The sequence below is a fragment of the Vitis riparia genome, chromosome 18 (assembly GCF_004353265.1).
Source record: "Vitis riparia cultivar Riparia Gloire de Montpellier isolate 1030 chromosome 18, EGFV_Vit.rip_1.0, whole genome shotgun sequence".
NCBI lineage: Eukaryota > Viridiplantae > Streptophyta > Magnoliopsida > Vitales > Vitaceae > Vitis > Vitis riparia.
Window position 1 is genome coordinate 25,675,420 of NC_048448.1, and position 27,495 is coordinate 25,702,914.

General features: G+C 33.6%; 2 protein-coding genes and 1 long non-coding RNA gene across 3 annotated transcripts in view; 2 read left to right on the forward strand and 1 right to left on the reverse strand.

Annotated features, from left to right (window-relative positions):
* Positions 1 to 27,495, forward strand: part of LOC117905578 — a 68,022-nt gene that overhangs the window by 34,643 nt on the left and 5,884 nt on the right. The window contains 1 exon segment of the mRNA XM_034818475.1: positions 8,586 to 8,628. Coding sequence (XP_034674366.1) covers positions 8,586 to 8,628 — 43 coding nt within the window.
* On the reverse strand, positions 14,623 to 15,853 carry LOC117907628. The gene is made up of 3 exons (XM_034821245.1): positions 15,315 to 15,853; positions 14,882 to 15,209; positions 14,623 to 14,792 (listed from the first exon to the last, which is right to left on the reverse strand). Exons 1-3 carry the CDS (start codon positions 15,780 to 15,782, stop codon positions 14,632 to 14,634), a joined length of 957 nt encoding a protein of 318 aa, XP_034677136.1. The 5' UTR covers positions 15,783 to 15,853; the 3' UTR covers positions 14,623 to 14,631.
* Positions 22,259 to 22,744, forward strand: LOC117907631. Its single transcript, XR_004650024.1, has 2 exons — positions 22,259 to 22,349; positions 22,439 to 22,744. It is a non-coding gene; the product is annotated as an uncharacterized LOC117907631 (long non-coding RNA).

A 27,495-nucleotide genomic window follows, 5' to 3' on the forward strand; every position in this document is an offset into this window, starting at 1 on the left:
TATGCAAAGTGTTGGATCGACTATGCAATCTTTCTTGGTAAGAAAACTGCAGGAGATTAATGCTAGGGCTAGATAAGAAAACCTTGGAAACCTAAAAAATGGCAACTGTCGAAAATCATTTGGCTTTTGAATAATGGTTGATGTTGTAGAACAGTTTTAAAGATTACCAAATATTTTATCAACCCAAAACTAGAAATCTCATGTTAAATCATAAAGAAAACATGCCAATTAAATTAGAAAATGTAGCCAAACCTGAATCCATTGTTGATCTTGAAGAAATATGGTTCTTCTAAGGCAATAGAGGAAGAAACCACCTTTCTGTTTTCTCTCTTGTGATAGGAGGCAGGAAAGGGAACATTTTTTGTATTTTCAGAAAAGAAAACTAAAAGACACCAAACTTTAGTTTCCTTTTCCCTTTTATTAACTTCCTTTATGCCTTAGGGACCATACCCATTGGGTTGTTGGGCCACATGTGTCTTAGGCCCATTATGTAAGACACATGTGACTTGGGCTCTACACACAAGGTGACCCATACTTAATAAATATAAATTGAATATATATAGATAGTTTAATCATAAACAATTATTAATATATGTGAGTCCATAATTATTTTAACAATCTCCCACTTGGACCACATATATTACCAAATAATGTTCATGATAATACTTTATTGAGCTCATATTTGCTATCCTATCCAAATATCCTTAAACAATCCGGTCTGCTAATTATGCTAACATAGGATCAAAGCGGCCTTCGTTAATCATAACTATAACTAGACCATCAATGATTACAACATTAACAAAATTAGCAACATGGATCAAGTATGGATGTGTAGCATGGAAATTACATAAAATGTGATCTTTAATATGTCTATTTACAATTGGTTCTACTTTATGACTAAAAATAGTCAAATTCCACTTTCAACACTGAATGGTAAACTACTTCTGAAAGTCATCATTTCAATTCAGAGTATTCAAACACAATAGTCTTCAAAACTAAAGTCTGTACAGATAACACAAACATAACAATACATCAAGAAAAAAACACAAAACCCAAATACAAACTCCCACTATACTGGCATATCATTAATATGTACAACACCCATATGTGTGACATGCTCATGAAATACTTTAGGTAGCAAACCCTTAGTGAGCGGATCCACAATCATGGAGTTTGTGTTTATGTGTTCAATTGATACTTGAAGACTCTGAACTCTTTCTTTCACAGCTAAGAACTTGATGTCAATGTGTTTAGACTTTGACGAACTTCGATTGTTCTTAGAATACAATTATGCGGCCTTATTATCACAATTTATTCTCAATGGTTTCTCAATCCCATCAACAATGCACAACTCAATGATAAAATTTTGTAGTCATATCCCTTGATTTGATGTCTCATAGCAGGCTATGAATTCTGCCTCCATAATGGAAGAAGCAATAAGTGTTTGTTTAACACTTTTCCATGAATCTGCTCCTCTAGCCAACATGAAGATGTAACCTAAAGTGGATCTCCTACTGTCAAGACATCCCGCGAAATCGGAGTCCGAATTTCCCATGATCTCTAAATAACTGGATCTTCAATATGTGAGCATATAATCTTAGTTCTTTGTAAATATCGCATAACCCATTTTGCTTTTTTCCAGTGATCCATACCTGGGTTACTCAAATATCTACCCAACATTCCAACAATGTACGCAATATCCAGGCACGTACAAACTTGTACATACATGAGACTTCCTACTACCGAGGCATAGGAAAACCTCTCCATATCCTTCCTCTCAAGTTCATTTCTCGGACATTGATGCAAACTAAATTTATCGTCTTTAGCCATAGGTGTGTCTCTTAGTGCACAATTGCTCATGCCAAACCTACTTAGCACCTTATCGATGTAGGACTTTTGTGATAGCCCAAGTATACTTCTTGAACGATCCCTATAGATCTGTATACCCAACACAAAAAATGCATTACCAAGATCCTTCATGTCAAATTTATTGGATAAAAATTGTTTAGTTTCATGCAAAAGTTCCACATCACTACTTGCAAGTAGAGTATCATCTACATATAGTACCAAGATATTGAATTTGCTCCCACTAAACTTGAGATATATGCATTGATCAATGGTATTCTCCTTAAAACCAAATGAAGTAATCACCTTATCAAACTTTCGGTACCATTGTCGGGATGCTTGTTTTAAACCATATATGGACCTTTTTAATTTGCATACAAGTTGCTTTGAATCATTAGACTCAAAGTTCTCCAGTTGCACCATGTATATTGTCTCATCAATGTTACCATTAAGAAACGCAGTTTTAACGTCCATTTGATGCAGCTCTAAATCATAATGAGCCACAAGTGCCATGATGATTCTAAAGGATTCATTTGAGAAAACCGATGAAAAGGTCTCCTTATAATCAATTTCTTCCTTTAGAGTAAAACCTTTTGTGACTAGGCGTGCCTTATACTTTACAATGTTGCCTTTTGAATCCCACTTGGTCTTAAAAATCCATTTGCAATCAATCGATTTTACACCTTTAAGCAACTTTACTAGGTCCCAAACACCATTATCTTTCATTGATTTCATCTTATCCTTCATGGCTTCTATCCACTTTTCAGAATTAGAACTTTGTTTGACTTGACTAACTAAAATTGGATCATCTTCCAGACCCATGTCAAACTCATGTTCTTTGAGATATACAACATAATCATCTAAAATTGTATTTTTCCTTTCTCTAGTGGATCTCCTCGGTGGCACTTGTACTTGAGGTTCTTGAGGTTGTTGAGTTAACTCTTCATGAACTTGAACTGGTTCCACAACTTGAGTAGGAGGAATTTCAGGTGTGTCTACAATCTTTGTTATTGGTTGTACATTCTGGATAGTGTCATCAAACATAATATGACCATGTCCAGTTGCAATAATAGGAATACTAACAGACTTTTCTTCAAAGACCACCTTTCTTAATGGCTCTCTCCCACTTAACTCAACATCCTTAATGAACTTAGCATTGCCTGTTTCAAAGAAAGACCTAGTTGAAGGATCATAAAACTTGAAACCTCTTAACCTTTTAGAATACCCTACAAAGTAGTAGCTCACAGTTCTAGAGTCCATTTTTTTCTCATTTGGCTTGTAAGGCCTAACCTTAGCTGAACAACCCTAGACATGCAAATGCCTAATACTAGGTTTCTTATTAGTCCCTAGCTCATATGGGGTTTTGGTTACTACTTTACTTAGGACTCTTTCAAAATGTAAACTACAATTTTGACAGCTTCGCCCCAAAATGATTCTGGCAAGGTGGAATGACTGATCATACTCCTTACCATATCCTTAAGAGTACGCTTTCGCCTTTCTACTACACCATTTTGGCTTGGAGCCCCCGGCATGGTGTACTGAGGAATGATACCACACTCTATCAAATATTTGGCAAATGGTCTTGGACATTGTTCAACGGATCCGTCATATCTACCATAATATTCACCTTCACGGTCAAATTTAACGGCCTTTATTTTCTTGCCTAGTTGGTTCTCAACTTCGGCTTTAAAATTCTTGAACACATCCAATGACTGAGACTTCTCATGAATCAAATAAAGATAGTCGTAACATGAGTAATCATCAATGAAAGTGATAAAATATTGTTGTCCATTCCAAGAAGGGGTAGGAAATGGACCACAAATGTTCGTATGTATCAATTCCAAGACATCACCACACCTATTGGCATCTTTTTTCCTCACATTTGTTTGTTTACCCTTAATACACTCTATATAGACTTGAAAGTCTGACAAATTAAGTGGATCAAGAATTCCTTCTGACACAAGCCTTTGAATACGTTGATTTGAAATATGAACTAAACACTTGTGCCATAACATTAATGAATTCTCATTTGTCAACTTTCGCTTAATGCCATAATTTCTTGAATGCAAGGTTTCATTACCATTAGAGGCCTTTATGTTCAATTTGTATAACTTATCTATTAGGCTACTAGTACCAATAACACTTGAATTTAGATAAAGACTAATATTCCATTTCCAAATGAACAAAAATATCCATATTTGTCCAAACATGAAACAAAAATTAAATTTCGTCTAAACAACGATACCACAAAAGTCTCCTCTAAATCCAAAGTACAACCAGAATCTAACTGTAATCGAAAAAGACCAATAGCCTTCACTATAGCCTTGTTTCCATTTCCCACATAGATGTATCTTTTACCATCAGTTGGCATTCGACTTCTTAGGCAACCCTGCTTCGTGACAGTTATGTGAGTAGTTGCACCCATATCTATCCACCAAGTGTCAATAGGCATTATAGCTAAATTAATTTCTAAATAAACAAAGTTGAGAAGTGTACCGTTCTTTTAACACCAATCGACGTATTTGGTACAAGCCTTCTTCATATGACCAGCCTTCTTGCAAAAGAAACAAGTGATCTCCTTACTTTGTTTCTTCTGCACCTTTTGCTCAAATATCCCAGAATATGCAGTTTGTTTTCTCTTATTGTCCTTCTTTCTTTTCTTGTTGGTACCATGTCCCTGATATGTGGAAGCCAAGTGAACACTTTCTATCTTCTCTTGTTTTAGTCTCCCTTCCTTTTGCACACACTGAGCAATAAGCTCATTTAGAGTCCATTTTTTCTTTTGTTTGTTGTAACTGATCTTGAATTTACTAAATTGTGTAGGCGGAGAGATCAAGACCAAGTGCACGAGTATGTCTTCTGATAATTCTAACTTTAGTGGCTTGAGTCTAGTCACAAGATTGGACATTTCCATTATGTACTCCCTTATATTCTCTTTCCCTTTGTACCGCATGGAGACAAGCTTACTAAGAATAGTGTTTGTCTCGACTTTTTCGTTTGCAGCAAATCGATTTGCTATCTGGTCCAAGAATGTCTTGGCTCGGGACTCCTCGGGTATTGCACTCATTTAGCTTCTGGAATTGAGTTCTTCATTATCATTAGACTCATGTGATTGGATCACTCCCATTTTTCCATAGCAACCCTTTGCTCAGCAGTGTTGGCACCAGTAAGGTGTGCAAGGCGATCCTCCCTTAATGCATAATCCAAATCTATGCACCTGAGCACAATCATAACTTGCTTCTTCCATTTCTTGAAGTTTGTGCCATTAAGTACAGGAATGTTATTAACATTAGTAGATATAGAAGATGTTGAACAATAACAATAAAGCTTACAATTAGTCACAAAAATATCATACATATATGAATAAATAAAAAAATTAACATATATATACATGCATATAGGCCCATAATAAGATACCTAGCACAAACATTAATATTTAGTTTTTGGACAAAAATATCAACTTGTAATGGGTACTCTTTTACAAAATTAGTTCATAAATATTGACAATAAAACCGAAGCAATATGTCTTTCTTTGGACCGACATATAGCATGCAAGGTAAACTTTATATGTCACACATTTATGACTACTTTATTTATGATTATATTAAAATAATTTTCCTTTGGACCGATTATTTTACACAATAATAACATGTTTACATATTTCAAAATAAATAAAATTACATAATATAAGTTACTTTAGCAACAAATATACATAACTCATTTATTTTGAAATATTTAACACAAATGTAGCAAGAAAATGCTAAATCCACTAGTTGATTAAAAAAAAAATTATTTTTTTAATTTTTTTTTTAAATTCAGAAAATGAACTCAACATAGAAAAATTCCTAAATTCTATCAAGAAATTTCTTGCCCTAATATGCCATATGGGAGAAAATTCATATAACTTTGAATCAACATGCATTTCTTAATGATTCAACATGTGGGGCTCTGATACCACTTATTGTAGAACAATTTTAAAGATCACCAAATATTTTATCAACCCAAAACCAGAAATCTCATGTTAAATCATAAAGAAAACATGCTGATTAGATTAGAGAATGTAGACAAACCTGAATCCGTTGTTGATCTTGAAAAAATATGGTTCTTCTAAGGCAATAGATGGGGAGACCACCTTTCTGTTTTCTCTCTTGTGATGGGAGGCAGGAAAGGGAACGTTTTTTGTATTTTCAGAAAAGAAAACTAAAAGACACCAAGCTTCAATTTCCTTTTCCCTTTTATTAACTTTCTCTATGCCTTAGGGACCATACCCATTGGGCCGTTGGGCCACATGTGTCTTTGGCCCATCATGTAAGACACATGTGACTTGGGCTCTTCACACAAGGTGACTCATACTTAATAAATATAAATTGAATATATATAGATAGCTTAATCATAAATAATTATTAATATATGTGAGTCCATAATTATTTTAACAGTTGAGTCATTAGAGGACCTATTGATGGGAGTTGAATGTGGGCATTAGGTATAACTGTCGTGGTGTTGTGTGTATTAATCATTATAGGCCGTTTGTTAGTGATTTGAGGAAGAATTTTTTACCTTTTTACTATTTGAAAATTTTTATCACTCAAATGTTAAAAAGGACTAAAAATAATTATTAAAATTATTGTCAAACACATCTTTAATTGAGAAAAGAAATGATGCAAAACATGATGCTTCTAAGCATCACCACTATTTAACATGATTTAAATCACGAGGGAACATAAGTGCAAATAATAAAAAAATTTATTAAGAAGGGTTATTTGAGTAAAGGGTTACTGAAACTCAATTTTGGAAATTTAATTCTTTATCATTTTTTTATCCTCATTTTGACAAAAATGTCTTCATTCTTTTCGTATAAAAATAACATTTTATTTTAAAATCTATATGTAAATATTTAAAATAGTAAAGGGCATTTATAGTAAAAGTGAGTTATTCTTAAAACATAAACATAAGAAGGGTTAGATCTACGAATATGAAAATTATTTAATCCATTTTAACTAATTAATTCTTTTAAGAATAAAAAAAGGACGGTTTTTAAGCATAAAAAAATGAAGTGATTAATTTAATTTTTTGTAGCAGTAAAAATATGTTAAATAGACAAAAGAGAAGCCAATAAGAAAAAGGTTGAGGTTCAAAGCCACGACCTCTTGGGAAATGATCAAGATATTGGGTAATGGACTAATAATCTATATCATATTAGTAAGTGTGGTGGTTTAAGGCTTGAGCTCCATGAATGATTTTGAATAAACAATAGGACTATATATTAGGTTATATTTTGAATAACTTTATTGCATAGTCTTTGGTTTTCCCTATAGTCTGTTTTGTTTGAAAGAATCGAAACACATACAAATGGCACTGACCATACTTAATAATAGAAGAATTTGCTAAAAATATGTAAAAATTTCCCCCCAAAAATATCATAAGGGCTTTTCTTAATATCACACTAATGCATGTAAAGTGTTTCAAAGGATTTGTATTATTGTACTTAGGCTATGTTTGGTTTTGAAAAGAAATAAAAAAATAAAAAAATATTAGAAAAATGATTTTCCCAAGACTTAAAGAAAGAAAATCAATTATTATTAATATTAATTAATATTTTATGTATTTTTTAATTATGTTAATCTTTACATAAAAAGGAAAAATAAATCAAATGAATTTGAAGTAGCATATAAAAATAATTTATTAATTTCTTTCCTCCCCCACATGTTCTCTTAAATTTTTCCAGAGCCTAGAAAATAGTAAAAAAAAAATGTTAAGGAAAATTATTCTCTCATATCTTATTGTATTATGAAAATATCAAAAATAAATAAAAATAGTTAAAATTTATATATTGTCAAATCATTTCATTTTTATATCAAATAATTAAAATAAATTAAATAAGTTTAAAATAGTATATATAAAAATAATTTATTGACTTTATATCTATTTTTTATTTTCATTCACTTTTTCTTTCTACTTTTCCCTCTCTTTTTTTCCCTCCCATCTTCTCTCAAATTTTCCCAAACCAAACATAAGGTCAGTTGTTTTTCCTTTTTTGTTGTCACTTATACTTATATATAATCCAATATAATTAGTTAAAGAGAACAATAATTGATTGTCAAAAGGGAAAACGAAATGCCGAGAAAGACCATCGAAAGTATGGGAGTTGCATACATCAACTTGTATTTGAAAGTTGGAATTGCAATATGTTGTAATCTAGCCATTGCAGTAGTAGGGATGGCAATGGGGTGGGTTTGGGATGGCCTAGCCCAACCCCACTCTATTTAACTTTTTTTTTTTAAAGAAAAAAATTAATTTAAAAAAAAATATATTTTTAAAGAATTTTAATTACATTAAAATAAATCATTTTATACATAATTAAAATATTATACTTTTTATAACTTATTTTATTGAAAAATATTTATTATTATTATTATTATTATTATTATATATTAAAAAGAGGAAAATAAAAATTAAATTAAATTAATTTTATATAGAATCGAACAAGACAAAGTAACATTCAAACTCATCCCAAATTATATAAAAAAAAAAATCTCAAACCTACCCTTGACCCATTGATTTAAATTTCAAATTCGTCTCATTAGAGGTAAGGTGGGTATTCGAAAAAACTCATCGTATTGTCATCCCTAGGCCAGCACACATACCAACTAATTAAAATTTTAGTTATTGTGAAAGAGATTATATAAGGATTGTATATTTCTATATCTATATGTAGACTATATATAAAAGTTGAAATACAGATAATTTTGTTTTTATTGTTTTTTAGCCCTATTTCCTTCAAATATTTACTCGTTTGCCATCTTTTCCAAATGTGCTTGCTCTTTTGCCCCTACATTATTTTGTTCAAATATATTCATTGAATTGTTATTCCATTCATTTACACCACAAGAATTCATGATTTCTTTTTCCTATTAAGCTACGTTTAGTTGGCAGGATATAATAAGATATGATATGTATATCTTATGATACTATATCTAATTGGATAGGATATGTATATCCTAGAATATGATTTCCAATGGGATATGATGTTATTGAATATATATATATATATATATATTATAACTATGATATTTTAAAGTAACATATTAAATGAAATATGCTATATTATATTATATTTATATTTAATTTATGAAATAAATAACAAATAATATGAAATATATATTACTTTCAATATTTAAAATAAAAACTATATCACATTTAAATATTTTATATTTTAAAAAATGAAAATTTTATTATATTTAACCATATTCATGATTAAAATATTTAAACTTTAGAAATATTTTTTTTATATTATGTTATTTAATATATAAAATTAATTTATATATTAAATATTAATATTATTTTATAAATATTTTTTTCAATTTTTTTAATCATAAATTTAATTTATAATAAAAATATTATTTTGTAAAATTAGTATATTAAAAAAAATAAAAAATTGTTAAATATATATATATATATATATATATATATATATATATATATATATATATATATATTTGATACATGGAATGTGTATATCCCATATACTAGGATTAACATATCTAATGTAAAAGGGATAAAAAAAAAATAGGATCAATAATATATTCTATCACTTATTTTGATTAAACATAACATAGAATAAATGATAAGATAATTTATCTTATCCTACCATCGAGAAACTGGGCATATATGTTATTCGCAACACAGCATTAGGGGTTTTTTTTTTTCCATGTTAGAAGGCTCGATATCAGGGGTCTTCTTATTTCGTTCAAAATCGTATTACATTGCGATTCAGTGTGTTCAATCCCACTTCAGCACCAGGCAAAACACACCCAAATTGTACGAGGAAAGTCGAATTTAACTCAAAAGTCAAAACTCACTCCACCCTGCCGACAAATCTGTTGAAGCCAAAGACCGTCTTCTTTCTTCTAGGCCTGCTCAATATTGAGGGTGCACTACTTCTTCCTGGGCTCTATTTCAATATTGGCAGAAAAAGAAAATCAAATCATGGCTTCATCAAGCACCCAAAGATTCTCTTCTTCCTCGATTTATGATGTTTTCTTAAGTTTTAGGGGAGAAGACACCCGCTGCCACTTCACTGATCACCTCTACTCCGCACTGATTGGTAATGGCGTCCACACCTTTAGAGATCACGAAGGGCTTGAGAGAGGAGGTGCGATTGCTCCAGGACTCCTTAAAGCTATTGAGCAATCAAGGATTTCTATTGTGGTTTTCTCAGAAAACTATGCCCAATCTAGATGGTGTTTGGACGAACTGGTCAAAATCATTGAGTGTAGGACAGAAAGGGAACAAATAGTTCTGCCAGTTTTCTACCATGTCGATCCTTCCCATGTGCGGAAGCAAATGGGGAGTTATGGAGAGGCATTTGCATATCATGAAAAGGATGCTGATCTGAAGAGAAGGGAGAAGATACAGAAGTGGAGGACTGCCTTGACAGAAACAAGCAGTCTATCTGGCTGGCGTCTACTTGATCATCAGTAACTATAATTTCCCCTCATCGCTTTCCTTCTGATTAGTTTATTTTTTACTTGTATCAAGAAGGAGAATGTCTGAAGTTATAATTTTAGAGGTATATAGAAGGGTCCATGGACTACTACTGCCAGCCACATATCCTTCTAAAATAGGCCCTTTTCTTTTCTCTCTAATGGTTCTCATAATGGATGAAATGATTAATAACCAGTCTCAATTATCCTGTGTTTCCTGGAAATAAAAGCACCAAAGCCTGATCTTTTTCCTTTAACTAAAAGCATTCTTCTCAATTCGATCGTTTTCCACCTAGGTCTGATTCTGGGTTTTTCATCAACGAGTGAAAGAACACAGAGACAGACAGAATTGGCAAGGTGAAAGAACACAGAGACAAACAGAATTCAAAAGGGAAATCATAAGGCAACTTGTTTGTGAATTAAATGGTAAAAGAAAGATGTGATCATGGAAGGCATTCATAATTTATGCTCTAAGCAATGAATACATTATTCAATTGGGAAGCTTGGATGGGGGTACTTGACACTAGGAAAACCTGTGGTAGTCTTCCAAAGCTCATTAATTAACACTATAATAGATTTAGTTACAAGGAAATGGTAGATATCCTACATAGGCTAACTTCAGTTTGAACCTTCCAAACAATTGAGAAGCATAATTAAGATAACATAAATCATGCAAACACTCTTTAATTCTCTTGCATTTATGTGTCAAGTGCACTTACATATATGTAATAAACGGGGATTAATCCCTTTTAGTAACATATATTCTGTTTAATGGGGATTAATCACTTTTAGTAACTTATATTCTGTTTGCTTCTAATTCGGTTGTGATGACACCAAGCATCATAGAATTTACTTCACAGTTTTTTTTTTTTATCTCTTGTCGGATTCTAATTCAAGCCATGTTTTTTTGTACTTTATCATTGGCAGGTCTGAGTCTGTTGTTATTGAAGAAATTACTAATAACATCATTACAAGATTGAATCCTAAGAGTTTATATGTCGGCGAAAACATAGTTGGAATGAATATTCGTTTGGAAAAACTCAGATCTTTGATAAATATTTATTTGAATAAAGTTCGCATGGTTGGGATTTGTGGAATTGGTGGAATCGGTAAGACTACCATCGCCAAAGCTCTCTATAATCAGATCTCAAATCAATTTCAGGGTGTTTCATTTCTTGCAAATGTTAGGGAGAAATCCGAATATGATTTTGGTCTACTTCAATTACAACAACAACTCCTTAATGACATCCTAAAGAGAAAAAATCGGGAAATAAGTAATGTTCATGAAGGAATGAATGTGATAAAGAATGAGCTCTCCCTAAGAAGAGTTCTTGTTGTTCTCGATGACGTAGATAATTTGAGACAATTAGTACATTTGGTGGGGAAGCATGATTGGTTTGGCCAAGGAAGTAGAATCCTCATAACAACTAGAGATAGGCATCTACTGGATGCGCATGAAGTGGATAAGCCATATCATGAGATTGAAGAACTGAATTCTAAAGAAGCTCTTCAACTCTTCAGCCTGTATACCTTTAAACAAAATTTTCCTCAAGAAGTTTATAAAGATCTCTCGGACCGTATAGTAAAGTATGCTACAGGCCTCCCATTAGCTCTTCAAGTTTTGGGTTCTCACTTATGTAAGAAGACACCAAGTGAATGGGAAAGTGAATTACGTAAGTTGGAAAGAGAACCAGTACTTCCAGAAATTCAGAATGTGCTGAAAATAAGTTTTCATGGATTAGATCGTACACAAAGAGAGATATTCCTAGATATTGCATGCTTCTTTAAAGGGCAAGACAAAGATTTTGTTTCAAGAATATTAGATGGTTGTGATTTCTATGCAGAGAGTGGATTCAGAGTTCTACGTGATAGGTGTCTTATGACTATTTTAGACAATAAGATACATATGCATGATTTGATACAACAAATGGGTTGGCAAATTGTTCGTGAACAATATCATAAAGAGCCTGGAAAATGGAGTAGATTGTGGGAGCCTAACGATGTCTCTCATGTATTAACAAGAAATACAGTACGTAAGAGCCAAATACATGAACTCACTTGGATTTTATTGGAATATCTGTAATCTTTAGTGATTTTTTTTTTTTTTTGTTGGGAAGTTACATATTTGTAAGCTTTTATAAGTTTTTAGTTTTGCTTATTATTGGCTTTTATTTTTTAGGGGACAGAAGCAATAGAAGGGATATTTCTAGATATGTCAACATCAAAACAGATGCAATTTACTACTGAAGCTTTCAAAATGATGAATAAGCTTAGATTACTCAAAGTCCATCAAGATGCTAAGTATGATTCTATGGTATACTCTTGGATGCCTGTGGAACCTTCTAAAGTGCTCCTTTCTCAAGTACACTTTTGTAGGGACTTTGAGTTTCCTTCTCAGGAGTTAAGATGTCTCCATTGGGATGGATACCCTTTGGAATCTTTACCATCAAATTTTTATGCAAAGAACCTAGTAGAACTCAACTTGCGGTGTAGCAACATAAAGCAACTTTGGAAAACAGAGGTATTATTATTATTTAGTTATGTTTTTACTTTGCATGAATTTTAAAGCTCATTTCATTTAAATTAATTTATTAAGAAAATTTCTCTTTGTTGCAGCTTCATAAAAACTTAAAGGTCATCAATCTTAGTTATTCTGAGCATCTCAACAAGATTCCAAACCCCTCGGGTGTACCAAATTTGGAGATACTAACTCTTGAAGGTTGTAGGTTTACTTTTGATTCACCCATGAAATATTAGAGTTATTAACTAACTTCTTTTTCTTGATTTTGATAGGGTGCGTGAACCTTGAGAGTCTTCCAAGGAGTATTTATAAATTGAGACGCCTTAAAACTCTCTGTTGTAGTGGCTGTGTAAGTCTAAGTAGCTTTCCGGAAATCATGGGTGATATGGAAAATCTAAGAGAGCTTTATTTAGATGATACAGCTATAGTAAAGTTACCATCATCAATCAAACACCTTGAAGGACTTGAGTACTTGACTTTAGTAAAGTGTGATGACCTCATAACTGTCCCTCAAAGCATTTGTAATTTGACGTCTCTTAAACTTCTCGATTTTAGCTCCTGTTCGAAACTTGAAAAGTTGCCAGAGGATTTGAAGAGCTTGAAATGTTTAGAGACGCTTTCTTTACACGCTGTCAATTGTCAACTGCCTTCTTTGTCAGGTTTATGCTCCTTAAGAAAATTATATCTAGGTAGGTCAAATCTAACACAAGGAGTAATCCAGAGCAATAATTTGTTGAACTCATTGAAAGTATTAGATTTGAACAGAAGCAATGTAATTGACAAAGGGATCCTCATTTGTATTTGTCACCTATCATCATTGGAAGAACTGAACCTAAAAAATTGCAATCTAATGGACGGAGAAATTCCCAGTGAAGTTTGCCAACTATCATCATTGGAAATATTAGATCTGAGCTGGAATCATTTTAATAGCATCCCTGCTAGCATCGGTCAACTTTCTAAGCTGAAAGCCCTTGGGTTGAGTCACTGCAAGATGCTTCAACAAATTCCAGAGCTTCCATCAACTCTACGACTTTTAGATGCACACAATTCACATTGTGCTTTATCAAGTCCATCATCATTTTTATCATCATCATTTTCAAAGTTTCAGGTATGATTTTCATGGCACAGGTCCTTTTTATGCAGGCATTAATGGATTTACATGCTACTTCCTTTTTTTTTTTTTTTTTCCTTCATTTTTTTTTTTTTTTGGCAGGATTTTGAATGCAGCAGTTCATCTCAAGTATATTTATGTGATTCTCCCTACTATTTTCGTGAGGGAGTCTGTATTGTTATTCCTGGCACTAGTGGAATTCCAGAGTGGATAATGGATCAGAATATGGGAAATCATGTAACTATAGATCTTCCTCAGGATTGGTATGCGGACCAAAGTTTTTAAAGGCGAAAGTGTAAGGCGAGGCGTTTTTGTGTTCGTGAGGCGAGGCGTAAGCCTCGAGGCGTTGAGGCGTAAGCTTTTTGAGCCTTACATTATATAATTAATTAATATTTTAAAATATATAAAATAAAATAGCATAAATAAAAACATGAAAACAATTCATTAGAATCATAAAAAAAAAAAAAAACATACTAGTTCCCTACTTTCACAAAAAACCATAACAAATTCATAAAATAGATTATAGATTCAACTATACTAATAGTTTCAAACTTTAACAAAAACCATAACTAAGTCATGAAATAGAAAATAGAGTCAACCATAATAATAGTTCTAAACTTTTACAAAAAATCCATAACTAAGTCATGAAACAACAACTAGAGTAAATTGTTTCAACTTAAATCCTCCTCTCCAAGGTCATCATCATCCTCATCCAATGTATCAATAGTAGGAAAATGTCCACTATCATGTATCCCCATTTCATCTAAATCTTCATCTTCATCAATTGGTGTCAAATTCAATTCCTTCTCTTTGCCTTTGCCTCCACTTGTACCTAGCATAAGGTATTAATTATGTGTAAATATTAAAAGTTTTTTTTATTAAATTTAATCAAATTTATGATTTCAATTTTTGAGTACTTACTTGGTACTTCATTATGTTTCCTTTTGTAGGAATGTGAAGAAACCATATGATCCGATGATGCTTGCGTCTCTTGGGAGTTGGATGACACAACTCTAATGGCATCAACATTGAATAATTCATTATCTTGAAGCCAACAAAGATCAAGGGGGAGGAGGGGATCTTCTTTCTCCGCAATCCATTCATCATCGGAATCAATCTCCTCTACCAAGATTGGATCAACATTTTGTTTCCTTTGTAGACTTCGCTCTCTCAATCTAGTGTTGTACCTTACATACACTAGAGCATTCAACCTTTGATGTTCAAGTCTATTTCTTTTTTTTGTATGGATCTACAAATAATAAAAGAAACAATTTTATGTGTTAAAATGAAATAAAGTTCTCTAACTTTGAAATAGAAATATATGTATAAAAATTTACAAAAATAGAAGTATTACCGATTCAAATGTGCTCCAATTTCTTTCACATCCCGAAGCACTACAAGTAAGGCTAAGGACTCGAATAGCAAACTTTTGCAACTCCGGTGTTGAACCCCCAAAACGCATCCACCAACTTGTAGGACTTCTTAATGTTCGAGAATCAATTGCAATACGACTCCCAAATTCACCCATTGCTTGGTCATATAAGTCCAACTGAATGTCAGCTTTTAAACGTTCTTGATAATCCAACATCCTATCCATGCATTCAAATAATCCCTTCCTCACCTCATCAACATTAGAGAACTTATCTCCATACCGCAATTGAGGATTAAGATAATAGCCTGCTGCATGTAAAGGTCGATGAAGTTGCGGAGTCCATCTTGCATCAATTTTTCTCCAAATTGGGCCATATTTTCTCTCCATGCCCCGACAATTAAATGCAATTTTCTCCTTAGCTGAATCCATCAACTCATAAATATAACCCATGGCTGGTCTTTCCTCTGAATCAACCTCTCTCAAGACACTAACTAATGGAACAGTAGTCTTTATGCAAAAAGCAACATGAGGCCAAAAATTTAGATCAAACAACACTGTGCTTCGAGTTTTCACACCTTCTACCTTTTTAGCCCATGTGCTTGAACACCATTTTTCTGAGGAGAACATTGCTATAAGAGCTTGCTTTTGCTTATAAAGACTTTGGAGAGTAAGAAATGCAGTAGCAAACCGTGTAATTGCTGGACGAATAAGTTCATGATTTTTTGTAAATGTTCTCATCAAGCTAAGAACCCAAGTATGCCCATATATAAACTTCACAACTTGCCTAGCTCGAGAAAGTGTAGTAGCATGAATATTTAGCTTTCCAATATCCTCCAACATCAAATCAATGCAATGAGCAGCACAAGGAGTCCACCACAATCTACTCCTTTTTTCCATAAGCCTCATTCCAGCATTCACATAATTAGAAGCATTATCAGTGATGACTTGCACAACATTCTCCTCTCCAATTTCTTCAACCACCTCATCAAGATATTTGAACATCAATTCCCCATTTTTTATTGTATCAGAAGCATCAATTGATTTCATAAACCAAGTGCCAGCAGGACTATTCACCAAAAAATTGATAAGACACCTACTTTTTCCATCTGTCCAACCATCTGACATAATTGAACATCCATATTGTTTCCAAGCTTTTTTGTGATCTTCCATAATGATACTTAGGTCATTCACCTCTTCTTTAAGAATCCATGTCCTCAATTCGTGCATAGATGGAGGCTTAAACCCGGGCCCAAAGTTTGCAACATCATCTATCATAGGAAACCAATAAGGATCATTCACAGTGTTGAATGGGAGACCTTTTGAATACATAAACCTACCAATTTTTCTACACACTTCCTTCCTTTCTTCTTGCTTCCACTTTGAATTCAAAGTACTTTGTCTAGGTTGTGAAGTGGTAAATTTATCCATGGGTCCCCTAGGAATAGGTTCCCCACTCCCACTTACACTCCCACTCCCACTCCCACTCCCTAATGTCCCTATTGTTTTAGACAAGGCACTTTCATGCATTGAAGTTGGACCCATACCAATTTCTTGGAGCAATTCATTTCTCTTCGTTTTTTGATCCTTAAAATTAGCCAATGCCTCTTTACATTCCAATCTAGCATCTTCACTAACTTTGTTGCATGGTTTCATACCATGATGAGTTCCGGCTAAGTGATGCTTTAGTCTATTCACCCCTCCCGTACATCTTTGATTGCAAAATTTACATCTTAAATATTGCTCTCCAGAAACTTCAATCACATACTTCCACACAAAATCCTTTCTTGAATTTTTGGAATCGGAGGAACTCATTCTAAAAAAAATCACCAATAATAATATTCAAATTTCCATATAACAATATAATTGACTAAAAAATAATAACAAAGCACAATTGAAAGAAATTTAAAAATAAAATACAAAATTTAATTGGTTTAAATTTTAAAAAAACCCAATTTTTTTAAAGGAGTTTAAAAATTATACACATAAATTTTAATTGGAATTTAATAATGAAATAAAGAAAATTGAGGTGAGAATTAAAATTAAACCAGAAATAAAAAATTCAAAATTCACAAATAATTATCTTTTATATAATTTTAATTATATTTGTAAGCAATCATATAAAAAAACTTCAAAAAAAATCTTATTAACAAAAGGCACATCTGATTTGATAAATTTAAAAAAAAAAAAAAAAAAAAAAAAAAAAAAAAGATGAAAAACCTACTGGGAGAGAAAGAAAAAATGTGGACGGGAAGTGTGGGCTGTGAGCTTGTGGGAGAATTTAAATGTGAGAGAGAAAAAAGGCTTTAAAACTTAAATAGATGTATAGCACGCACATCTGATTTGATAAAAAAAAAAAAAAAAAAATTAGGATGAAGAGCCGACGCCCGTGTGGATCGCAGAGAGAGAGATGAAGAGGGAGAAACCATGGAAGAGGGAGTTCGCAACATACCTGGAGATGAGAGGGATTGCCGCCGGAGAAGATCGCTGCGATTGGTCGCCGCCAAGGGTGAGCACTCCGTCGCCGCTTGACTGGAAGAGGTAGGGTTTCGTTTTGGGTTTGTTTTCAGTCGGGATTGGGGTTTTAGGGATTACTTAGGGTTTTTTTTAAGTCTCTGTTCATTGCCACATCAAATTCGACGAAGCGTACGCCTCACCGGAAAAGCGTGAAAGACGCGATCAAAGCGCGCCTCAATCACGCCTCACCGAAAAAGCATACGCCTTTCAGGTGTTTCGCTTTATTTTTAACGCCTCAACGCGTTTTCGCTGCGCCTCGCCTCAAGGCGCGCCCCACAAACACCTTTAAAAACATTGAAAGTGATACACAATGAATGATAAAACACTTTTAGACAAAAAGATATATAGAGAAGTCTTTTTAGATATCTTTTATCTTGGAAAAAATAAACTAAAAAGAAACGAATGATAAAAATGATAAATATCTTAATCCATTATGAATCACTTTTCCATATAAACTAAATTGAGAAAAAGGAGGCTTACTAAGTTGAAAGCTTGAGATCAGTAATTGGCATTAGTGTCTTCTACAGCATATCCATTCAACAATATTCAAAAGAAGATTCAACCACGGAGGCATATGGTTTTGTTCATCATCTTGCATGCCAGGATCATTACCATTCGTGTATTGCATTATCGGCGAATGGTTCTTCTGTGTAGTATTTTGTGTACCATCACAGCTTCTCTGATCATTAACATTCACATCCTCTACTGTTGATCTTTGGTCACCCAAATCCTCTTGAGAATCATTGTGTTGTCTCAGTGTAAGAAGGTTATACTCATCATTTTTGGCATATATGAGCTGCATCCCACACTTCTCCACCTTCACTGGCACACCATTGAAGAAACCATAAAATGAAGCCTTCAAGCGCCTCCACTTATTGGAGTGATACTTTTCCTCAATGGCAACCTTTGGATAATACAACACCCACAATTGACCTGATGCACCATCATTTTCGTAGCATTCACACCGGGATTCTAAGGACAGATAATCCAAGAATGCAAGTTGATCACCATGGAAAGTCAATTCACATTGTAAACTACAAGGAGCTAGATCTTCATCCTCAGATGTATCCTCAGATTTGTTATCAGATTTATAGGTAGATCCATTCTCAGATTCATCCTCAGATTTATGAGCCCATTCATCATGATCTGGTTCATTTTCAGATTGAATCTCTGATTTATCCTCTAATCCATGTTCAAAATCATCCTCAGATTCATTATCAAGAGGAACATAAGCCGAGCATAAAGCAAATCCCAAGAAGTCCTTGTCCGCATCAATGTTTTTAAAGGCGTTTGTGGGGCGCGCCTTGAGGCGAGGCGCAGCGAAAACGCATTGAGGCGTTAAAAATAAAGCGAAACACCTGAAAGGCGTTTCGATGAGGCGTGATTGAGGCGCGCTTTGATCGCGCCTTTCACGCTTTTCCGGTGAGGCGTACGCTTCGTCGGATCTGATGTGGCAATGAACAGAGACTTAAAAAAAAACCCTAAGTAATCCCTAAAACCCCAATCCTGACTGAAAACAAACCCAAAACGAAACCCTACCTCTTCCAGTCAAGCGGCGACAGAGTGCTCACCCTCGGCGGCGACCAATCACAACGATCTTCTCCGGCGGCAATCCCTCTCATCTCCAGGTATGTTGCGAACTCCCTCTTCCATGGTTTCTCCCTCTTCATCTCTCTCTCTACGATCCACACGGGCGTCGACTCTTCATCCTAATTTTTTTTTTTTTATCAAATCAGATGTGCGTGCTGTACATCTATTTAAGTTTTAAAGCCTTTTTTCTCTCTCACATTTAAATTCTCCCACAAGCTCACAGCCCACACTTCCCGTCCACATTTTTTCTCTCTCTCCCAGTAGGTTTTTCATCTTTTTTTTTTAAAAAAAAAAAAAATTATCAAATCAGATGTGCCTTTTGTTAATAAGATTTTTTTTTGAAGTTTTTTATATGATTGCTTACAAATATAATTAAAATTATATAAAAGATAATTATTTGTGAATTTTGAATTTTTTATTTCTGGTTTAATTTTAATTCTCACCTCAATTTTCTTTATTTCATTATTAAATTCCAATTAAAATTTATGTGTATAATTTTTAAACTCCTTTAAAAAAAATTGGGTTTTTTTTTAATTTAAACCAATTAAATTTTGTATTTTATTTTTAAATTTCTTTCAATTGTGCTTTGTTATTATTTTTTAGTCAATTATATTTTTATATGGAAATTTGAATATTATTATTGGTGATTTTTTTTAGAATGAGTTCCTCCGATTCGAAAAATTCAAGAAAGGATTTTGTGTGGAAGTATGTGATTGAAGTTTCTGGAGAGCAATATTTAAGATGTAAATTTTGCAATCAAAGATGTACGGGAGGGGTGAATAGACTAAAGCATCACTTAGCCGGAACTCATCATGGTATGAAACCATGCAACAAAGTTAGTGAAGATGCTAGATTGGAATGTAAAGAGGCATTGGCTAATTTTAAGGATCAAAAAACGAAGAGAAATGAATTGCTCTAAGAAATTGGTATGGGTCCAACTTCAATGCATGAAAGTGCCTTGTCTAAAACAATAGGGACATTAGGGAGTGGGAGTGGGAGTGTAAGTGGGAGTGGGGAACCTACTCCTAAGGGACCCATGGATAAATTTACCACTTCACAACCTAGACAAAGTACTTTGAATTCAAAGTGGAAGCAAGAAGAAATGGAGGAAGTGTGTAGAAAAATTGGTAGGTTTATGTATTCAAAAGGTCTCCCATTCAACACTGTGAATGATCCTTATTGGTTTCCTATGATAGATGTTGTTGCAAACTTTGGGCCCGGGTTTAAGCCTCCATCTATGCACGAATTGAGGACATGGATTCTTAAAGAAGAGGTGAATGACCTAAGTATCATTATGGAAGATCACAAAAAAGCTTGGAAACAATATGGATGTTCAATTATGTCAGATGGTTGGACAGATGGAAAAAGTAGGTGTCTTATCAATTTTTTGGTGAATAGTCCTGCTGGCACTTGGTTTATGAAATCAATTGATGCTTCTGATACAATAAAAAATGGGGAATTGATGTTCAAATATCTTGATGAGGTGGTTGAAGAAATTGGAGAGGAGAATGTTGTGCAAGTCATCACTGATAATGCTTCTAATTATGTGAATGCTGGAATGAGGCTTATGGAAAAAAGGAGTAGATTGTGGTGGACTCCTTGTGCTGCTCATTGCATTGATTTGATGTTGGAGGATATTGGAAAGCTAAATATTCATGCTACTACACTTTCTCGAGCTAGGCAAGTTGTGAAGTTTATATATGGGCATACTTGGGTTCTTAGCTTGATGAGAACATTTACAAAAAATCATGAACTTATTCGTCTAGCAATTACACGGTTTGCTACTGCATTTCTTACTCTCCAAAGTCTTTATAAGCAAAAGCAAGCTCTTATAGCAATGTTCTCCTCAGAAAAATGGAGTTCAAGCACATGGGCTAAAAAGGTAAAAGGTGTGAAAACTCGAAGCACAGTGTTGTTTGATCCAAATTTTTGGCCTCATGTTGCTTTTTGCATAAAGACTACTGTTCCATTAGTTAGTGTCTTGAGAGAGGTTGATTCAGAGGAAAGACCAGCCATGGGTTATATTTATGAGTTGATGGATTCAGCTAAGGAGAAAATTGCATTTAATTGTCGGGGCATGGAGAGAAAATATGGCCCAATTTGGAGAAAAATTGATGCAAGATGGACTCCGCAACTTCATCGACCTTTACATGCAGCAGGCTATTATCTTAATCCTCAATTGCGGTATGGAGATAAGTTCTCTAATGTTGATGAGGTGAGGAAGGGATTATTTGAATGCATGGATAGGATGTTGGATTATCAAGAACGTTTAAAAGCTGACATTCAGTTGGACTTATATGACCAAGCAATGGGTGAATTTGGGAGTCGTATTGCAATTGATTCTCGAACATTAAGAAGTCCTACAAGTTGGTGGATGCGTTTTGGGGGTTCAACACCGGAGTTGCAAAAGTTTGCTATTCGAGTCCTTAGCCTTACTTGTAGTGCTTCGGGATGTGAAAGAAATTGGAGCACATTTGAATCGGTAATACTTCTATTTTTGTAAATTTTTATACATATATTTCTATTTCAAAGTTAGAGAACTTTATTTCATTTTAACACATAAAATTGTTTCTTTTATTATTTGTAGATCCATACAAAAAAAAGAAATAGACTTGAACATCAAAGGTTGAATGCTCTAGTGTATGTAAGGTACAACACTAGATTGAGAGAGCGAAATCTACAAAGGAAACAAAATGTTGATCCAATCTTGGTAGAGGAGATTGATTCCGATGATGAATGGATTGCGGAGAAAGAAGATCCCTCCTCCCCTTGATCTTTGTTGGCTTCAAGATAATGAATTATTCAATGTTGATGCCATTAGAGTTGTGTCATCCAACTCCCAAGAGACGCAAGCATCATCGGATCATATGGTTTCTTCACATTCCTACAAAAGGAAACATAATGAAGTACCAAGTAAGTACTCAAAAATTGAAATCATAAATTTGATTAAATTTAATAAAAAAAACTTTTAATATTTACACATAATTAATACCTTATGCTAGGTACAAGTGGAGGCAAAGGCAAAGAGAAGGAATTGAATTTGACACCAATTGATGAAGATGAAGATTTAGATGAAATGGGGATACATGATAGTGGACATTTTCCTACTATTGATACATTGGATGAGGATGATGATGACCTTGGAGAGGAGGATTTAAGTTGAAACAATTTACTCTAGTTGTTGTTTCATGACTTAGTTATGGATTTTTTGTAAAAGTTTAGAACTATTATTATGGTTGACTCTATTTTCTATTTCATGACTTAGTTATGGTTTTTTGTTAAAGTTTGAAACTATTAGTATAGTTGAATCTATAATCTATTTTATGAATTTGTTATGGTTTTTTGTGAAAGTAGGAAACTAGTATATTTTTTTTTATGATTCTAATGAATTGTTTTCATGTTTTTATTTATGCTATTTTATTTTATATATTTTAAAATATTAATTAATTATATAATGTAAGGCTCAAAAAGCTTACGCCTCAACGCCTCGAGGCTTACGCCTCGCCTCACGAACACAAAAACGCCTCGCCTTACGCTTTCGCCTTTAAAAACTTTGATCACTTTCATGAGTCATATTCACTAAAAATTATGACTCTTCAAATCGTATAACTCATATGGTATTACAGGTTTTTCAATATCACTTTTGTACAAAAATGAGCAAATCTACCTTTTTGTTTCTCGTGTATACTTAATGGACGTGTTACTGCCCAAAAAGTAGGACAAATCTTAGGGTGCTGAAGAGCCACTCTTGGGATTGTTTTTCATCCTCTGATCTATCGGCTTTCCAATTTGTATTTTTACTTACAAGTTATAAAGCCATTTGAATTTAGTTTCGAGAAAACTAGGATAAGTAAACACACACACACACACACACACACACACAAAATAAAAAAATTCAGAGGCAACATGAAGTTTGAAAACCATAAATCGGAAACTGCTCTGTTTTGGCTGCAAGAACTACAATACTGATTTAACCTTGTGAATCAAATTCACTTACAGGAGTGGCCTAAGATTTTTCTTCTTGTTCTAAAATGTCTATCTCTAGTCCAAAGACAATTGAACCTCATTGGATGAAGATACTAATTTTATTTCATTCTAACCATAACTCAAAATTTAGCCATAACACTACTGCTGTTGAAAGTATGGGAAGTGATCCAAGCTAACAAGACTTTGAATTATACAAAGCTATGTTTATTTCATCTCTTTCCGTTCCTCACACTGAATTTGGAATCATGGTTCAAAGCTCTATATATATTAGATAGTGCCATGTTTTGTAATGTGAGGGTGCAATAGCTTGGTACCAATCTTAATGGTTTAGGTCAGAAGGGAGTTTGTGGTCCATGTTTCCAAATCTTGATGTTGTTTTCATTGCGATTCTACATTGTGTGCTTGGTGACCGTTTGCTATTTTGTCAAATTCTGCGGTGACTCATATATGCGTGACTAGATGGTTAATGTTAGAGGTAAAATTAATTAGTGAAATTATGAACATATTCTGTAACTTAGACTATTGAAGAATATGATGTCATAAAAAAAATTTTAAATGCTTTTAGTTATGTCTCATTATTTATGGTTCTTCTAAAATGTTTCATCTTCAGAACAACTTACAGTATTGGAGATATAGAAGCAATAATGTTTCATGAAGAAGAGAATATATATAATTATTATGATATATCTTAATCTTAAAGAGGGTAATTTCATAGAAGAAGTCATAGATTATCTGAAGAAGTTGCATAAAATGAAGCCATCTACATTTATAGGAGTGTGAGATCCAAATGAGGCTGATACATGACTTAATTGAGTTAAAGAATATATAGATTGGCTGTTCATACTGGCTGCTTATCATTTTGGTGGTAACTTGACTTGCCTAGCTAGCACTTTCAATGGTTTGTTGCCTTTGTTGATGTTCATACTGGACTTAAGTAACAGGTTCACTTATTTATATGTAATGTATGGGCATTAGGTGGCATCTCTTGTTTGTGCCATTACCTAATCTTTGTTCTCTTAACAGCCCTAAATTTAGTATCGGAGCTTCATATTTCAGTCATTAAATTTAGTTGGTCCAATTTTTTAGTGTAGGAGCTTGATATTTCTGAGTATGTGGGAGCCTACCTTCCTTACTACAAAATGAGTGGGAGGTGATCATGTCTAGGCTTGATATCCCTCAATACACATTTTTAGTTGCAATATGTGAGGCCTGATTGATGATGTGGAACAGGTAATGGTATTGATACAAATGAGTCAACTGGTGAACTTACTCTCACTGGATTTTCACCTTGATAAACATGTTTTGTTATAGGATTCATCCGTCTCTAGATTAGATTCGGTCTCAGATCCCTGATGATCAAAAATGGTGTCAAAGGTGTTGGTGATGAGATTGGTGATACTGATGAAATAGATGCAGGAGCATTTGATAAAGCATGTCACTGGAGCTTTCATTTCCCTTGGTAAATATCTTCTGTGTTTCTCATGTCTTCCTGCTTGAAGTATAAGTCACCAACTGTCCTTATTATGCCTTCCATTAATTACTGATTTAATTTTGCTATATGTTTAATTGATTCCTAGGATTTGGACTTTCCTGTAGCAAATCAGCGGGGTGATGTAGTGAGATCCCATATTAAGACGAATTGCCAGTGCTTCATGCTTCTACTATTATATTTTAAGACATAAACCTTACTGATGGGCTTGCTTAAAATTTTCTTTATTCTCCTTAAAAATGCCAGACACAGAAACTTTCATGGGCTTTGCTTAAATCTCAACTCTGTAATTGTCACTCATTTATGTGCATCTCAAGGAATATTTCAAATCTTTAATATTGATTGGCTTGTACAGAGAGCATTCAGAAGAAATGCAAACGATAATATTTTGGCTAGAATTTATTCAGTTTGTCATATGTGTGAGTTCATTAAGGATGATTCACAATTTTCATCCTCATATTGATAAATTTCTTGCTAACACTAACATGTTTCTAGAATTCAGTCGCATATTCTATAATTTATGCTTGGAAGAGTACAATTTTTTAACTAGCAATATTAAACCTCAGGGTATTGCAGACAGCATATTGTAGATTTTTTTTACCAGAAAGTAAATCTGATAACATCATAGTGTTGTTTTGAGATATTCTTTGAGATAAATATTAGCAAGTCTGCACAACTGCATGAAATTCTGATGGATGCTAGATTTCTTGATTCCCTGATTTTTGTATTTCCTCCCTTAAAACTAACATGAAAAATTATCTCAGGCAATGGTCTATAACAAACATCAGCCAAGAATAGTATGCATTCAGATTCTTTATCTCAGTCCCAAGCTACTTCCCCAGAAGATTAACAGAGATAATATCCTATCTGCTCATTTGCTACTTAGATTGACCTTGAAAAGACCCTATCTTCTTAGTTGCTCTGTTGAATGAGTAAGATGGCAACTTCACCATTTACTACTTCATATGTTACTTGCAGTTGAAAAGTGAATGTATATGTGGCCCTCGGTATTGGCCTTAAGTAATAGAGATTATTCATGAAGGTAGAGTAGATGCTATTTCTCATGTTTCTTTATATTTTACATTTATTCGTTAAAGTTCCTGTGAAACCCAAGCGTTAATTCTCCTACAGATAAACCATGGTGGAGTTCTGGAAACGAGACTAACCCTTTTAATTCTGGTATGCTGCATATCAAGTGGAAGGTTGGAGCTTGTTCACATGTGGATGGCCCCATAGGATGTTAGTCATTATTGTCATGAGCAATGCACATTGAGGTTGTGGTGACAATTTATTTTACTATGGTTGGTCGGTTGTTCAGCACCTTTCAGTCTGATCCAAACTTAATTGCTTTTGCACAACTTCGTTGTGACCCTTCTTGGAATGGCTTTCAAAACTCTTGAAACTTGTATGGTTTCTGTTAACAGCTTTTGAAACTCCCTAGTCGTTTCATTGTTTGTTTCAGAGAAAATTTATTTCAAATATAATATGGAGTGTTAAGAGGACAGACCAAGCATCTTGTAATGAGAATGGCTAAGACCCCACTAGGCCATTACCTTAGCAAACCTGAATTGGTTTGTAGCATCGTTTCTTCAACTATGTGGGCTTAATGAGCATATTTCTCATGGTCAGATCAATTATAATGTCAACCATTAATGCAAAATTCTTATCACTCCTTTCTTATAAACCATATTATTGTAAATTCTAATAGGAAAAGCAATAGGGGATCGATGCTTTTCTTTTGTCATAGCCATTGACCGTTGTTCTCTCTAAGAGGTTTTCCTTTTTTCTTTTTTCCTTTTTTATTTTATATCTATCTGCAGTAATTAGTCATCAAATACACTTGCAGATCTGATGTTGGTTTCCAGACAGTTTTCTTGCAAGTATCAGTTGAGTGTGTAAGCAAGGACAGACCAGCTCTTTTACAGGTAATGTTTTAACTTAAAAGAAGCCAGCTTCCTTGCTGCTGCCTAATTAATAGAAATTTCAGTGCAATGTAACCTATGAATGAAATTAGTACACTCCATAATGATTAGATTAGCAATAGTAGCATCTTCACCATTTATTAGTGTGCATAAAGGTCAATCCAAAGCTTATTAATGATGCAAAAGTTTAGATATCCTTGTTAAATGGTTTCTTGTGGTTTTTGAAAATTTAGAAGAGAGATTGCTTTGAATTTTTTTTTTTTTTTTATAGGTAAATTTTTTGTCCCCATTAGGACTTGAACCTAGAACCTCCCACAAACCCTCCCATCCCTTTACCACTTGAGCCGGACCTCAAGGACAAGATTGCTTTGAATTTCTAGTTTTTTAATCCTTTGTTTGGTTGTTGGGGAATTTGAGGAAATTACTACAAGAAATTAGGGCTATATTGACATGCTTTTAATAAGGGTTGGAAAAGGCCACGAGTAAATATTATATATAGGACCTGGGAAAGTATATAAGTGCAATCATTAGATGGACTGTATCCAATGATAAGAATTTTGTGCTCATATAGCTGCAATAGTTTATCAACCACTACCTATAGACATAGTTTTGTTTAGCTCGCAGATACCACATAGACTCATTAGAGTTGGCCTAAAACCTA